Below are 17,300 nucleotides of genomic sequence, written 5' to 3' on the forward strand. Positions count from 1 at the left end.
ATAAGTTCATGACATGTAATAACTAGTTAATCCAATCTTGTTATATGTGTGGCATGCTTTGAGGTAATACCATTATCCTTTTTGTCAAGGTAGGTTGTATCTGGACCGATGAATCTACATTTTTCCTGACTTTTACTAATTATTTCTATATTATTATTTTTAGAACAAGAATTCCAAGTAAATTGCTTTACCTGGATATCAAATTAATTCTTACTTTCAGAATGCCAAGAAATACTCTCTTCTTCAGGAGTGAACCCAAGACTACCCTAAATAAATTTCATTTGTTTCCCAGCCTGTATTTCAGATACTCAAACCCACTGAGAGAATAACTGTCACTGTTAAAGTAACACCTAGTTGTTACATATTAATGCTAACTTCCATCCTCTGATCAAATTCCAGGCTGCCAAGATATCGCAGATGAATTCAGAGCACAGGAGATTGATGGACAGGCCCTTCTTTTGCTAAAAGAAGACCATCTTATGAGTGCAATGAATATCAAACTAGGCCCGGCCCTAAAGATCTGTGCACGCATCAACTCTCTGAAGGAATCTTAACAGGATCATGAAGCTGTGAGAAAACAGCAGTTTTACTCTTCTTAAACAAACTTGTAAGGTAAAGGCTCAAGCTGGCCTAGAATGTTATCATATATTGTGGTGGATAGCCAAGCACATTGGGATCTCCACATCAAAAGCTGATATTTCTTCTACAGATACAGTAATTCATCATACATTTTCTTAATTAGCCAACATTGGTAAAATTAATTTTACAGGTTACATGCAACATTGAAAGACTTGATATAGAGGGCCATGATATTTTTCAAAGAAACGTGTTATACTAGATAATTTTTTAAAGGTGATGTTTATCGTTAATATAAAGAATCCTTTTAAAAGTAATTTAATGATTTACATTTTTCCTCTTTTGATTCGGTTTTCTTATACATTTTTCTACCCTGTAAGTTTTCTATAGGTTGTCATGAGAGATATAATTTAGGAGTAATTTAGGAATAGTTTAGTAGGAGTCCAGTGACTGGAATTGTAATGCAACGAGATATCAGTTGTACATTTTAAGAAACATGTCTGTCAGACAATTGCTTTGTCCATAAAAAGGATTGCATTCTAGCATGAATAATACTAATCTGGAAGTCAGAAGCGTTGGTTTCTATTCCAAACTTGCCCAAGAATTTGATGTGGCTGAGAAAGTTAGTTTTCTTCTTAGTTTTTGTACATTTAGAGCAGTGGTTCTCAACAGAGGTCAGTTTTGCTCCCCAGGGGATATTTGACAATGCCTAGGGACATTTTGGTTGTCATAGCTTGGAGGGGTTGGGGAGGGTTGTTATTGGCATCTGGGTCATGGAGGACAGGGATGTTGCTAAATATCCCACAGTGCACAAGACAGTCCTCCAAAACAAAGATTCATCAAGTCCAAAATGTCAAGTAGTGTCAGGGTTCAGAAACCCTGATGTAGGAGTGATAAATGTTGCTCTTTTTTACCCAGAGGGTTAGTTTGAAAAGATGAGACATAATAAGGACTACATTATACAATGGAAGTATTTCAGACAGCATTAATGTTCTGCAGAAGTATTTTTCCCAGTTTTATGCATACTAGAAAAAGGGAAAATCCACTAAATTGACCTATAAAACTAAAATCCACTAAATTGACCTGTAAAGTAAGGAGTAGCATACAAATAATTTGAGTCTCAGAAAGTTACGAATTCATATTCTCTTTCATAGAGCAGCAGGGAGCTGCTCCTCTGCACTGATGAAGGCATAATATCATTATACCTTATGAACCAGTGCATAGCCTTTGCTGGCAAGACAGTAGTTTGTAGTGGATATGTGTTTGGTCTTTGGATTTTTTCTAATGTTGAACATGCTGGGTCTAGCTAGAATGCACATTCCTTTTTCCTTGACTAAACCTTTGCATGCTTCCTACAAAGTTCCCACCAACTAGTATCTCTTGGATTATCACATATAATTTTGTATGTACATGTTTTACAGAAAAAACATTTTAAAACAAAATTTTTCACTGAACAGTTAGTGTTCTATCAGAATTATGACATTAAGACAAAATTGTTGTGGGAGCCCTGAGAGCCTTATTGTCAGGAAATAAAAAATTTGTTTGAATCCTTTTTATCTTTACCACACGATGGAAATGTTTTAAAATAGAAGGAACATACACAGATATTTGGCAGACGTTCAGTAAGTGGGGAAGAGTCCATGGGTTTCAGTCATTGTCACTGCTCTTTTCAAAAAGATTGTGTTGAGCTAGTAGAAGACTAAAGATGTCATTAAGGACATCACAGATATTTATCTTTTGGCTTTGTGTACATTAGAGAATGTTGATTATTTTTATACAGAAATACAGCGGGTAATTTTTTTAATCTTTAGATGCCTCTTGTTTGAATGTATGCTTTGTGGGATTCTTTTGTGTAGTAATGTTTAAAAAAAAAAAAAGATGTTTACTGATAGTTATGTGTAGGATTAGAATGTGTAATATAGTGTAAGGCTCAAGTTCCAGACCTACAATAGCTTGTAGTCTATGTTACATATTTCTTTATATCACATTGTTAATTATTGGATTAAAGTTTCAAGGAAAGGTAGGAACTCTATAGTCAGTTTTCATTTATTAGCAGTTAATCATTATGACAGTTGTCATATCCTTGGCTTTTCCCCCTCATCTTGCCGTTTCAGAACACAGGAATAGGCTAAGCATTAATAGGATGGTCCACTGTGTGTGGGGTGGGTGAAGAGCACACAGGAAAGTCTCCCGTGGAATTAAAACTTTATCATAGATAATCCACAAGCAACTGATTTCGGGGTAGACTCCCTTAGCAATAATGGGTACCTCCCATAACTAAATTATCTGTATAGCCTTTAAGGTATTAGGACTATGTTACAGGTTCTCCTTTTCTTTACTGTCTCTTTTAATATCAGTCATTATATACTGATTGAAAGCCCTCGTGCCTAGCACCATGTTAATATCCAAGAAAGCTTACCAGAAGGGGGATTTCCATTGAGAGCACCTTATAATCTTAAATCTTGTAGTAATCTTAAGAGTAGTCCAGATCTTCTCTTGACCTCACTCAAAACATACCCAGAAAATATACTTGCTTCTTTCAACTGAGCTATTTTGTTTAGAAATGGCCTATTTGCTTTCAACTGGTAGTTTTCCCTATTGATGCAACTGTTTTATTTTTTTTCTAGAGGATTTAATCTTAAAAATCAAAGCTTCAGTTAAATATGAATATAGATGATAACACTGGATGTCCATTTCTCTTCTAAGTTCTAAGCACAGTTCTGGTATGATACAGGTGGGGAGAGTATTATTTTCTGTTTCCATCATGCTACTAAATTGTTTAGGATTTTCATTGATGAGAAGGAATGACCGAGAACATGGGAAGTTCTTCCTATTTTTGCTAAGTGTACATTTTCTGACTTTAAACTGATGCACTCTTTTCCCTTTGAGGGAAGTAAAAAAAACCTACAAGTTTCAAATTTTATTTACTTTAAGCCATGTGTTCCTAAGAAAATAAAGTGAGAGCTGGTTTGTAGATGTTTTTGCATGACATGGATTCTCATCAAGCCTAGTGTAGTAGGCATGTGTCTGACAGGCTCTGCACCTTTGATGTAATCATTGTCATATAAGGCAGAGTACTGTCCCAAAACCTGTCACTTTTTGAGTGGCATATAACTTTCCAGGATGGTACTTTTGATTTGCTGTGGCATCGCTAAACAGACATTTTCCTTAGTCTCAGCTTAAGGGCTGTCATGTAGGAGTAGAGAAGGTAGAATGAGGGGAAGACATGTTAGTGAAGAGGCGTGAGAATGGGAAAGAGGCAGACAAGAGATCTGCCACTTTGCTTGTCCCACTTCAACACTGAACAAATTTCTGCACTTTTGACGTTAATATTCATGATTTACCTTAAGTAGAAATGATTTTTTTTAGATAGCCCATTGTTTGTTTTTGTTTCCTAGCGTGTTGAAACACTTCCTTAGAACTGTCTGAAGTATTGCTGTGCCCATACCTTTGAATAATTTTTGTGTGAAATTATAGACCTTTATTCAAATACCGGTCCTAGGCTGAAATCTGTCACAGCATCCCCTGTCACTGACTTGTTCAATTAAATGTTATAAAGTCCCATTTGCATTTGCAAGGTTCTAATACTGTCATGGCACAAGTATGGTGGGAAGGCAATATATAGGTTGTATAGTCTTCGGTTGTGTTTATATGGGTGTAAACAGTTTGAGAAAGAATAAATTATTGTAGACATACGTGAATGATGCTACCCTCACAGCCATATTGAGTAGATGAAATCCCTGGCTGGACACACTGTTAAAATGTTTTAAAGACATTTTCAGCTAGAACAGACGGATTATATTTTGTGGCTTTAAGATCCTCACCCTTAATGAATGGCAGGAGCACATGCTGCCTTGTGTGCAGCTGGCACTGGGCATTGCCTGATAGCATGAAAGGGCCTCGCTTCCTGCTTTCCTCTCCTAAAGCCTATTCCAGCCCTAAGGGAACTGCGTGAAAACTTGACACTTTTGCCTGAAAATCCTTAGAGAGGATTTTGTAGTGGCGTTAATTTTAGGAAGGTAATTGGGGCAGGACTTTCTTACACCTAACAGTCATGTGTCAGTGAAACCTTTGGGCAGTGGACACTGGCCCAACTATGCAGTGTTTGTTCACTCTGTTTCCTGTGCACCATATATGTAGCTGGGCCTTAAGGAAGGTTTTCAGGGTGAAGGATAGGGAAATGGAGGAAGTGACAAATAGGAGGAAAACATTCTAGACCCAAGAGGGTAATAATACAGTTAATGGAGTGAGGTTGTGTAGTATAGATAGGACCTTCAATAGTTCAAAATAATACATTGTAATGGTTTGATCCCAGTTACAGCAATAAAATTCACCTGTAACCATACTCATTCTTTCACTCTCTGTCAAGTGATTCTGCCCCCTATCAGTAGTAGTTCCAATGATGCAAAAGCTAGTGTTTTTGACTTCAAAAAAAAAGGTGACAACTATTGTACTTGGAGAATATTTGTCAAAAACTCAAAGGTTAATTATTTATAATTGAGTTATTGGACCTATAGAAGGGAGTATCCATTTTCAGATACCACAGTTGAATCACCCTTGTAGATTGTTATAAAGGCATTTTAAGATAGTATTTTGTTAGATTGTATCTAAGAATTGGATGACTAAAGAGCTATCTTTCTCTTTATCAGTGTGGATTTCAGCGGAAGCCTACCTCTATTTCTTTGATGCACAGTAGTGTGGATCATAAAATGAACTGTTTAATTCACATTCATTAACATTGGTATTTTATGAGTCTCTTTAAAAGCATTTGATTTCATCTTAAAGATTGTAATTTAATTTAGATAAGCACAAATACAGTATTAGGAAAAATAAATATGCAATCTTACTGAAATTTAATTTCAATCTATTATAAGCTGTACATCTTTAAAAAAAAAACTCTTTGGAAAGATATTCCTCTTTTGTTAGTCCATAATATGTACACTATATAGTTTCCTTCATAGCAACAATACAAGCCATTTCTTCAATAAAGAAAAAAAAATGTTGAAAATTATATTATCTTCTTTGGAAAAAGTTTCCTAAATTTTTAAGAATTTAAAGTTTTACATGTTATTTTTTAGAGCTTAATCTATTTTAAAATAATACTATGAGAAGGCATTTTTTTTTTTTTTTGAAAGTTACAAAGCACTAATACAAATCAGCATCATTTTCCAGAGCACAGTGTTTGGCTTTTTTTGAACTTATTTCACAGACATTAAAAGGGAGTGGCCTCCCTGCTTCTCAGATCTGAGGCCTCGCTTCTCTAATGAAAATCCCCTGTTCTACTTGAACCCATGAACACACACCTCTTAAGTGCCATGTTTATAGGACCTTTTGGGAAGTGTTTTCCGAGAATGTTTTTTTATTTTTTTTATAGCTTGTGAACATTTAATTTTATTTAAAGATGATGATTTTAAAACTCTCAGATATTGGAGAAGAGGGTACATTAGAGAAGTATTTTTTTCCCTGCTTTTGAATAGTATAATTGCTTTTAAGTGATATTGATGGCGTCAGTATGAGTTCATAGAAAGAAAACCTGTACAAAGGTTTTAAAATGTATTGCTGAAGTGATGAATTTTAATTTGGAAAAAACTGAAAATATTGCTAACATGGCATAGTTTTAAATATAACAGTAATTTAGTAAGTCCTTTTAGACCACCTATTTAAATTGACTCCAGTAATCTTCTTAAGGATTGATCGTAGCCATCATTTATTGGCTTAAAAGTTAAACTTCAAGGAGTATATATTATCAGTGTTAAATCCATGTTTTGTGGAGCTTTAATTAATGGAGGTGAAGAAGTTGGTGTTCATAAGATACTGGTGGGGCTGGTAGTGAAATAAACATCGATCTATTTTAGAAAGAAGGAATTTTTAGTTTTGCCTCAAGCAAACCAGAAGTGTCCACTGCTTAAAATCTGTTTAGAATGCTGTGTGTTAAAGTCTTCTTTTTGCTTTAGGTAGTACCAAATAATCTACTTCAATAATAAATAATAGATGAATATGATGAATGAAGATAAAGGCTGGCTGGGGGGCTGGGAATTCTACTTCCAGTTGGTGAATTAGCTGGTGTGTGACACCTCAGGCAATTACTTAGCTTTTAATCTGTTTCCTCTTCTGAATATACAGTATGGGGCCTATACTACTCAAAATGCTGATTTGTGTTTAAGTCATCTTTAAGGTACCTCCCAGATCTAGAACTATGATTCTACGTATTTTTAAATACTTCTACTTAAATGCTTTTAAATGCTTCTACTTAATTCTCTTTCCCTTTTTAATGGTTCATTTCATACTTAAGAGCTTTTGCTAAAAGAGAATTGTTAAGCATCCATTTCCTGGTTCACCTATATATACAGTCTTTGTTCTCTTAAGGATTTATGTAGAGAAGAAAAATTACACAGACAAGCAAATGAGGACATTTTTCTAAATGCTTCTTGCTAGTTAACCACTGAACCTGTGAACACATAGGAACATTGTCATTCATGCATTTTTCCATTCGTTTAAAATGCAAGCCATTTGAACACTTATGTGAAATGTGTGGTATATATGACAGGAACTAGTAATAAGTGAACAAAATCTTCCAAAACAAAATTCTAATTTTGGCTTAAAACAAACATGGACATTATTTACTTACTGTATTGAACTGAGAGGGAAACTTTTATGCACTGGGTGAAGTATTTCGCTAGATGACATTGGGGCGGTGGGGGTAGGGGGTGGTCTGAGTGAATCACAGCACAATTCCTAAAACACATTTCACATACAAATCAGCCAATCATAAACCTGATTAGGTTATAAAATCAAGGGCACCTAATAAGGATCTACATTCTGAGACTTTTGTGACAGCCCATATTTCTCAGAATTATTTTGACACTTTGAATCTATTCCAGAAGTGTTGCTATACAGGGTGTGTGACAGAACAATACAAAGAATACAAAGATAGAAGCCGATGCTGACTTACTATACATTTTTAACTACAAAAGCTTTACACCCACTATTGACAGTGAAGTAACTTTCTACAACTGAAAAGATCGCTGAACAGGTTTTTTATTTTTTTTTGTTTTTAAAGCAAGAAATTACACAAAATAAATTTTATTATTATTACAAATACTTACTTTTTAGAGAGCACACACGTATTACATAGGAAAAGGGTTTCCTTTAACTGGTAAACACAAAACCCTTCCATGCTTGAATTGACAACTATTTGGGGAGTAAACGTTGAATGGCATTGATTAATTGGGTGAAGTTTCCTTACCACTTGGGGATCTTGTGAAATTATGTTGTAATTCCTTTTGGCCCAGCGAAACAGATTAACATCACTTGATGCTAACATTCTCCATAAAGATACAAAATGAAAATACCTAATATTTAAAAACCTCTTTTATTCATCATAGTCACAGCTTTTTAAAGCAGGAAAATGTCCAGATACGTGATAGATTAGAATCTAAAACTGATTGAAAATAGAACACAGACATCCAAGTAACCAGATAGTCTGGGTTTAAAAAAATTTGCCATGGTATTGGTTAAAGTGTACTTTTAAAATATTTTAATTTACCTAATTTTTCAAATATTTTATGCTATTAAAATATCTACTGCATACTTTTTGTATATGTATTTTTAAATTTTAAAAAATGAATGGGCTGGGCAAAGATGATACAATTTTAGATGTTTCATTTCCAAGACATTTAACTAGATTCCCAATCACTTCATTCAAAAGCTTGGTCTTGTTTTTTCCATAGGAAAAAGTCAAAGTGAGTTCTAAAAACGGTCCTCAGAGTCAGGAGTGAGCTGCGGTGCAGACTGGACTTGTACACAGTGTGCAGGAGGGGCACTGACAGAGGAGAGGCAGGCATGCCCAGCCTCTGTTAAATTACTGTTTTTGTCTTGCCTTGTTAAAAAAAAAATGGTCTTTTGATTTAACAAAGGCAAATTGTTGTAATTTTTTTGATGCTTTGAGCACATGTTAACTGATTTTTAATTCCTTTTGGTTCCTCCCATTATCCTAACATAGGACTTTCATATTAACCTCAAAAGCTGATCCACCCAGGTTGAGCAGAGCGTCACCAAGGGGAAAGGAAACCTTTTTTACTTTTACAGAAACAAATGTTAAGATTATATATACATGTATTCTTTACATTGGATATTGTATTACAGTCCTCCTTACAGGAAATGAAATAGTTTAGCACTCTTAGCATTAGCATTCCTAGATTGGTGTCTATAGCTACCGTTTTAAAATGTATAACCTGAAAATGAAGTTAATTTTGCATTAATAAGAGCACACCATGATCTATGTAAAAAGACTGTCCATTTGGTGTATTTTTTTAAAAGAGAAAGCACTTTCATATTAACAAGTAGCATGTGTATGAATTTTAGATTTTCATATTTGTTGTGTCTGTATTCAGTGAAGTAAAATTGAACATTCAAATGTTTGTTGATGGCAACATTAACTGTTAAATTAAAGCACCTTATACTCTGCTGCTTAAACTTGCTTGTAATTGCACCTTTGTTACCTGCACATTTTCACATAGAATATTGTTGTTAACATTGCCTCATGTGGGTCTGGATGGAAGGTTAGTGGGCCTACAGGATCATTTATTTATATTGTTTATATTACAATAATATATTGTAGACCAGTTGTAAGTTCATTTCTTTACAAATAAAAGCCTCTTCCATTTGGCTGGTCTATTGAATAATTTCTTTTTTTAAGTTTATGAGGGCTTTGAAATAGTTACAAATTTGCCTATTTGAAATCTGCAGAGTGTAAATCTTTACTAATGAAGTACAATATATTTTAAAGTATCTCAGTCCTGGGGCGCTCCTGGGTGGCTCAGTCGGTTAAGCATCTGACTCTTCATTTCAGCTCAGGTCATGATATCCCAGTTCACGAGCTCAAGCCCTGCATCGGGGTCTCTTCTGACAGTGCAGAACCTGCTTAGGATCGTCTCCCTCTCTCTCTGCCCCTCCCCCGCTTGCTATTTCTCTCTCTCAAAAAATATAGTTAAAAAACTTTATTAAAAAAAAGTATCTCAGTCCTATGTAATGGCGAATTAGAAAGTGGTATACTTAGTAACACCGAGAAGGGACCAAATTCAGAAACTGTGACAGATTAAACAAAATCTGTAACAAAGTGACTTCAGATGATTCTGCCATTTGGATTGATTTACTCTAGCAGTTCTCAAGAGGGGGGCAATTCTGCCCACCAGGGTAAGTTTGGCAGTGTCTGGAGACATTTTGATTGGCATCTAGTGGGCAAAGAGAAGGGGTGCTGCTAAATATCCTACGATGCACAGGGCAGTCTCCAACAAAAAGTTACCCGACCCAAAACGTGAATAGTGCTAAGGATAAGGAGCCCTCCTTTACTTTTACGGTGTGATACACTGCCAATGTGATTATGATTTGACATGCAAGTATGTGACATACAAGTTATAAATGAAAATGAGTCTGGTATGTCATGGAAAGAGACCTTAGTCACTACTCCCAATTCTGTAAGGTGAGCAACTAAAACTTTTCTTCCAGGATTATCTGCATTAAGAACAGAGATCATTTTTTTTCTTCAATTACGTAAATTTAAATTGAGCTACTCTCTCTTCCCCTTATGTTAAAGAATATTTATATCAAATAATTTTCACAAAATGATCTTGATTTTCTTGCTCTGAATTTAATAAAAGTGTTTAGTTACATTTGTATGTTACTGGCAGTGAATCTCGGATTTACGTAAGTTTGCATCCAGTAATTTTTTGGGTAACACAGATCAGTATTACTGGCCAAATATTAACTCGTTTCACTTCTTTGCTAAATTAGTATTTGCAACATGCAGTGTTCCAGAACAGGCATAAACATTTTTCTTGGAATTATTTTGTTTTTAATACCATAGCCCCAAAAGACACATTGTGAAAAGGTATGAAAGTTGGGGCTGGAGGCATGGGGTGGGGGGGCGGTTTCAGTTCAATCTTTGTATGTCCGGAGTCATCATTCTTTCCCATTTGTAAAATTATGATTCTTATTGTAGTTGTCAGTTTGAATTAGTTTTCACATGGCAACATTAACAAATTATTATTGATATAGGCTTTTCAATTTGCTCAAGATTATGAATTGTAAGTGGAATGAAGCAGCATTTCCAGTTGACGAAAGGATCCGCAGGTAATGCAACGTCTCTCAAATTAAGCTTGTGACAATTAAACCAGTAAACTGTGGCAATGAGAAAACTATTGACAAAGTACAACCACGGAATGTTCATCTCAATATATGCTGGAATCTGTACTTTAAGTAGAAGGATAATTACTTGAAGTAGTACAAATGGTAGCCAGGTACCGAGAAAACAGATAATGAACTTGGGCAAGAGTGTTTTCTTAGAGCTCAGAGTATAACTAGAATGGGAAGAAAAGGGAAAATATAGGATAGTCTCATTCATATAGGAAGTCATCCTAACAGCCTGCACCAAGGCAATCACTTCTGACCAAGAGGTTATAAAAGCCATAAATAAAATCATCACCATAGAAAATGACAGCCAGTAACTCTGAATGCTAATGTAGAAAGGACATTGATAAGAATAAACACTCTGTGCCTTCAGGCTTTGATAGATACCTGGATCCCTCAAAACATAAGCAAGGACTGAAATCCAAATTAAAATTACTGTAAAGAAATAAAATATTTTTTGACACTTCAATGCAAGCTTTGGAGTTTTAGAGAAATTCAGGTAATAATCTATACAAGCTATCAGGAAAACCGGATAATGCAAAAAACCGTAAGTAAATGAAATAATTTGAGTAAATAGGCAGATGTGGTATTTAGTAAACCTAACGCCTAAAACTACAAAATCTCTGTAGTAGTATATAATGGAAATGTTTACTAGAAGTAAAAAATCAATGAATGCTAGTGAAAAGCAAAAATACTCCATAAAATTGTGACAGGTGTTTTTTCTTCTCATTCCTAGTGTGAGGGTATTTAGTAATACTTTCCCAAGTATTATCAAGAATAGCAGACAGTTACCATCTAGGGACCGATTTGCTTGACGTAACTGGTACTGAAAAGAGCAGTTCCCGGAAGAAAGAGCAGTCATGTTTTTAGTTGAACTGCAGAAGGCCTGCTGAAATACACACAACAAAACACTGCTTCACTTTATTTTCCATCCCTGTAAAGAAAAATGGAAAGAAAACCTTGATGCTACGTCTAATTTAAACCTTTCAAAGCAAGCACCTCTAGTCTCAAAGAACATATTTAATCCAGTCATTTTCCCAAATAAATTACAGGTGACCCTTGAACAAGAAGGGGGGTAGGGGTGTTGATCCCCCGGTACAGTGAAAAATCTGTGTGTAACTTTCAGCTCCACCAGAACTTCACTCCTAATAGCCTACTGCTGACTGGAAGCCTTACTGACAAGTCAGTGAACATGTATTTTGTAGGTTTTATATATATCATATACTATATTCTTAGAGTAAAGCTAGTGAAAAGGTTAGGAAAATCATAAAATACATTTACAGTACTGCACTGTATCTATTGAAAAAAATCAACACGTAAATGGACCTTTGCACATCAAATCTGTGTTGTTCAAGGGTCAACTGTAAACATATAAATAGGAATTTAAATTTCTCACAATACAGAATATGATCAAGAAGAATTAATGTGTATACTTTGTTCATTTTTTTTTTTTTTGAGACCAGGATGGTCCAGAACTTTAAGATCTCTAACCAAAATGTTATATAAAAATTACTCAACTTCTAGAAAAGTACAGGTTTTAGTTACTTGTAGAGAGAAGTAGAAAACGAATCTACCAGAGACAAAAACAGGCTTAAAACAGCAACCTGATAGTAATACTCAGAACAATCATTGATGGCTGTTAACCCAGTCTCACTCTGAGTCCAGACAATGAACATTACCCCCGCTCAACTTTTTGTGTTTTTGTTAGTAAAATTTAGGATAGCAATTTTCAAAGCTTTTTGGCTGCAGGATCATCATTCTGACACTCAAAGATATAAAACAGTAAAGCTGAAAATGATGGGGACACAGATAAAGGGAAGAATGATACAAGATTTATCTTTGGACATGACAAAGATCACGTTATGGCACTTGGACAGACAAGACAAAAGAATCCGGGGAAGGAACAGGGGCTGAGAACATTAAGAAATGCTAGGTAAAGGCAAAGGAATAGGAGTTGAGGCTTGAGTGATTAAGGCATTTGGTGGCAGGAAAAAGAGAAGATGAAAAAGAAAGGTCAGAGGGGAAGAATGGAAGGAGGGGCATCTGGATGGCTCAGCTCATGGAGCATGCAACTCGATCTTGGAGTTGTGAGTTCGAGCCCTACATTGGGTGTAGAAATTACTCCAAATGAAATGAAATAAAAATAAAAATGGAAGGAAATTCGAGGAATTTATCATAAAAAAACACGACCAAAATTTCTCTAAGACTGTTCCACCACAATGTTTATATAAACAACAAAACAAAAACAGTAACAAACCCACACATAAATGCCAACAATTGGAGATGGGTTAAAAATGATGCATGGCACAGGGCACCTAGGTGGCTCAGTCGGTTAAGCATCCGACTTCGGCTCAGGTCATTATCTCGCAGTTCATGAGTTCAAGCCTCGCGTCGGGCTCTGTGCTGACAGCTCAGATCCTGGAGCCTGCTTTGGATTCTGTGTCTCCCTCTCTCTGCCCCTCCCCCACTTATGCTCTGTCTGTCTCTCAAAAATAAATAAACATTAAAACAAAATTTAAAAAAATGATACATGGCACATCCTAATAATGTACTATTATGCAGTTATTAAAACTGCTTCTCGGGATAGGAGGAAGTTTTGACTCTTCCTCTTCTATAACTTGTTAAATGTTAACCTTATGAATTTGTTACATGTTAAAAATAAATTTCTACAGAATGTTTAAGTGAATTGCAGTTTACAAAATTGTGCAGCAACATATCATCTAATTATTAAGACGTTATACAGAAAGTGACTAAAAGAGTACACATCGAGTATTTATAGTGTTATAGGTTTCTCTGAATTTCTCAAACTTCAAGGAAAATAGTAAGGGAACACCAAGCCTGAAAAGTAAAAAACAAAAAACTCAATGTGCCTAAAACCAGTTAAATGATGATTAAATAATTTCAAGGGAGTAGTTGAGGATATTATCTGAGGGTAAAGAAAAAAATCTGTGTGAGAGAAGGCGATCAGTTCTTTGGACAGATTGAACCCTAACTTGAGTCTTTCCACGTTTGAGTAGAGAGTTCCAGTGATTTCTTCAGCTTCCGTGTTTGTCTTTTCATTGTCCCAACTTTAGCAAGAATCCTGCTGAGTCTGGTTAGCCAGAATCTGACCTTCAATATCTGATGAAGTTCCTCATCCCGCACCATCCCCCAGTGATGATCTATCACTCTGGCCTGCCTTAGCAAGAATCCCTCCTTATCCCTGATGTTTCCTCAATAATACTCCTCTACTAACCTCCACCTTGCTCCCTGGCTATAAATTTCTACTATTCCTTGTTGCATTCAGAGTTGAGCCTAATCGCTACCCCACTGCAAAATCCCATTGTAGTGGTCCCTGCACCTAGTACAAAGGTCCTGAGTAGAGTCTGCCTTAACATTCTTTAACAAGAGTCATAAATTACTTTTTCTTGAACCTAGTGTCATGGCTATAAATCTACCATGTTATAAGATGACTTACTAAGATACACAAATTAGGTATTTACCCCCCCCCACACACACACACGTATATATATATAAAGACAATTATAAAAAATCAGTTATACCTATTTTTATAAACATAGGTAGAAAAGAACCAATGAAACAAATTCTTTTGTATGCTCAATTGTTTTCTATACTCAAATATATATAGTTTAAATCTATACAGTTTTAACTTGACCCTCTGCCAAAAAAGTTCCATTCAGATTTGATGTACAAAGGCAGAGAATCATAACTACCACCTTGACAAATGCCACTGGCCTTAAAAGTGGTGTTGCTTGGATAAGGAAACCCGGGTGGAACGATAAGAATATATGAAGTCGTTCTTGTGACAAGAGAAAATAAGGCTGTTTTAAAATAGCCAGTGTTGGGGTGCCTGGCTGGCTCAGTTGGTTAAGCATCCAAGTCTTGATTTTGGCTCAGGTTATAATCTCATGGTTCATTAGACTGAGCTCTGAGTTGGGCTCTGTGCTAAGCATGGAACCTGCTTAAGATTCCCTCTCCCTCTCCTTCTGCCCCTCCCCTGCTCACCCGTGTGTGCTCTCTGTCAAAGTTAAATAAACATGAGAAAAACATGGGCGGTGTTGGTTTAAAATGGGTGTGAAAAAGGTAAAAAGAGTAGGTTCATATTTAGACCCGTCTAAAAAAATATCTTTAGGGTAAAAGAATTACCTGTATAAAGTAGTTTTAACCTTTATAACTCATCCAAAATTAAACAGATTAAAGAATCCATGTTTAAGTGGTCAACATCCGAGGGATGTTTCCTGAGGTCCATTTCATCACTGGCTCTCAGAGAGGGGCCAACTGGAAGGACAGAGAAGCAGGCTAGTCTCTGGAGGAAGAAAGTAAGAAGGGATGATGAGGATAAAGATCAGTTGTAGCCACCAAGGTACTAGCCATGAACCTCTTCACAAGAGGACTGGAAGAACGAAGACAAGTTGGGTGTGTAAGAGAATCGTGAAGCTGAAAGAAACTAGAGAGGAGGGGGGAAAAGGCCCTGGTTAGATACGCAACTTGAGGCAATAAAAAGCAGCTGAAAGAAGTCTATCGGAACACCGGGTTTTAGTCATTTTATGATGGTCCCTGAACATAGCGATTGTGGAAACGAATCAAAACTTTCTCATACCAATTTTGTGTCCCACTTCCCCCATAAACCACTAAAAAGGTATTCAAAATTGCAGTATTTTGTTCTTTAAACCTCCCAAGCAAGACAAAAATCTTCTGATAGGCTACCTGTCCTGAATTTTCCCTTGAAAAAATGTCCACATGAACTGCAGGGATCCAGAGATTTGTAAGATACGGCTCTTTTCCTGAATGACTTTTTAAACTATTTATGAATTAATTCATATGCTTCATATACAATGTAAATAGTTAATGTGGAAGTCCTTTTTAAGGCATCTTTGGGTTTGCATTGCAACCTGGCTAGTTTGGAAGAATTAGCAGGGCCGGAGGGAAACAAACCATGATTTCTTTTCACTGATCCGGTCTCTGGGTTCCTATTTAAAACCCAGTTAATTCTTAACACTACACAACACTTGACATACTCACTCTCCTTCCTCTAGTAAGTCTTTCTTGGCTGACAGTCTTCCAATTTCAATTTCACTGCCTTCGGTGATCTTACTCTTGGTACCTGGCATACCAGTGTGAACAAGCTCTGTGTGAAAGATAGAAAACAAAAATAACCATCATTAATAGCCGTCTTAATGGGAGTTCAATGTCATCTACTGGCTCTAGTTCTCTGCTTAGAAAAACTATAACTTTCTGTGGCATTAGAGGCAGTAATTAACTGCTTATATTCTTTTTTTTCCAGGAAAAGGAAGAAAGGGGATACATTTAGGTTGAAGTCTCCCAAAGACCCTGAGATATGTGTACACGTAACATGGCACCTATTTGATAAAACCTTGTTTGCACCGCAGTGTTCGCTCCCGGGCTTCAGAGTCCAAACCAGAAGTTCTCCAACTGTTTGGTTTCAGGACTTTTTGACACTTGTTGCATATTAACATAAGGAACATTTTTTTTTGTAATGAAAGATTACTGTATTTTACCAAACAAAAAGATTTAGTGAGCAGAGTGGCATTTTTTTTTCACATTTCACAGATTGCTCTGGTTAGTCTAGCTCAATAGCAGGCTGCTCAATTATCTACATTTAATCAGTTGCAATATCGTACATCATGTAGCTTTTACAAAGTCCTGTGTACATTCATGAGAGTTTGAGAGTAAAATAAAAAAGGTGTATACGTGATATTATAATCAAATAGTTGCACCATGCAATCTCAGAAAAGCTTGACAGAATGATTTGCATTAAACAGCAGTATGCGAAGGGGAGCAGGATTAACATCCCGGTCTACTCTCATACAGAAAATGGAACTGGCACTGTAGTTAGATTTGCTGAAACCAATGAACGGAGGCAAGCCTCTGGCTAAATAACGAATGTATTGAGCCTTGTCCAGGGGTTTATATACCTTCCGCCTTCCCCTTACAATAATCACAGAAGGTATAGATTTTTCCCCATGGGGAAAGAGGCTCAGGTGTTAATAAGCACATTTTCTGGCTGGATGACTGATAAAAGTGGGAGCGGACAGTAAGCTACATTATGGTTCAACTCACAACTGGAAATGTAAAAAGGGACCCAATTTATGTACATGAAAAAGCTTTCTGAAAAGGTGACATCCAAGTAAAAGTGACTGTGTTGATTACTGGTACCCAAAGGACCGTAACTAACTGATCTACTTGGATAATGTAATTTTATTCTTCTGAAAAGTAAATAAACTTTTCAAGATACGGTCCTTGATATGTCAAAATTCAGTGAAAAAAACAAAATGTCATTTAACTCTGACAACTTTTGAAGAAACCGATGTTTTTATTCATTTACGTGGTATAATTCAATATAGAAAGAAAATGCAGAAAATAAAAGTTTTTACTTGTTTTTTTAAAAATAGGTAATATAATTTACACGGTATAAAACTCAACAGAAGTGTCTGCTGTAAAAATTATTCATCCTGCCCACCCTCACCCCCAACTGATCACTGTCCAGTACAGTTCCCTCCCTAGATAATACCATG

At 35.9% G+C, this 17,300-nt stretch overlaps 2 protein-coding genes across 6 annotated transcripts in view; one reads left to right on the top strand and one right to left on the bottom strand.

Moving 5' to 3' along the window:
- Nucleotides 1–9,250, top strand: part of PHC3 (polyhomeotic homolog 3) — an 82,514-nt gene extending 73,264 nt beyond the window's left edge. Inside the window, 1 exon segment of the mRNA XM_049629612.1 lies at nt 400–9,250. Coding sequence (XP_049485569.1) covers nt 400–554 — 155 coding nt within the window. The 3' untranslated portion in view covers nt 555–9,250.
- GPR160 (G protein-coupled receptor 160) overlaps nt 7,233–17,300 on the bottom strand; it is a 59,737-nt gene continuing 49,669 nt past the window's right edge. For 2 of the 5 annotated variants that reach the window (XM_049629630.1, XM_049629628.1), the window contains 2 exons: nt 15,787–15,892; nt 8,860–11,698 (listed from right to left, as the gene is read on the bottom strand). In XM_049629630.1, coding sequence (XP_049485587.1) covers nt 10,610–11,626 — 1,017 coding nt within the window. In that variant the 5' untranslated portion in view covers nt 11,627–11,698; nt 15,787–15,892 and the 3' untranslated portion in view covers nt 8,860–10,609. Of the gene's footprint in view, nt 7,312–8,859; nt 11,699–14,910; nt 15,071–15,786; nt 16,055–17,300 lie in introns of those variants that run through there. The other 3 variants (XR_007457527.1, XM_049629629.1, XM_049629631.1) reach the window with 3 other exon arrangements.

Source organism: Panthera uncia, chromosome C2, assembly GCF_023721935.1.
Source record: "Panthera uncia isolate 11264 chromosome C2, Puncia_PCG_1.0, whole genome shotgun sequence".
NCBI classification, from domain to species: Eukaryota; Metazoa; Chordata; class Mammalia; order Carnivora; family Felidae; genus Panthera; species Panthera uncia.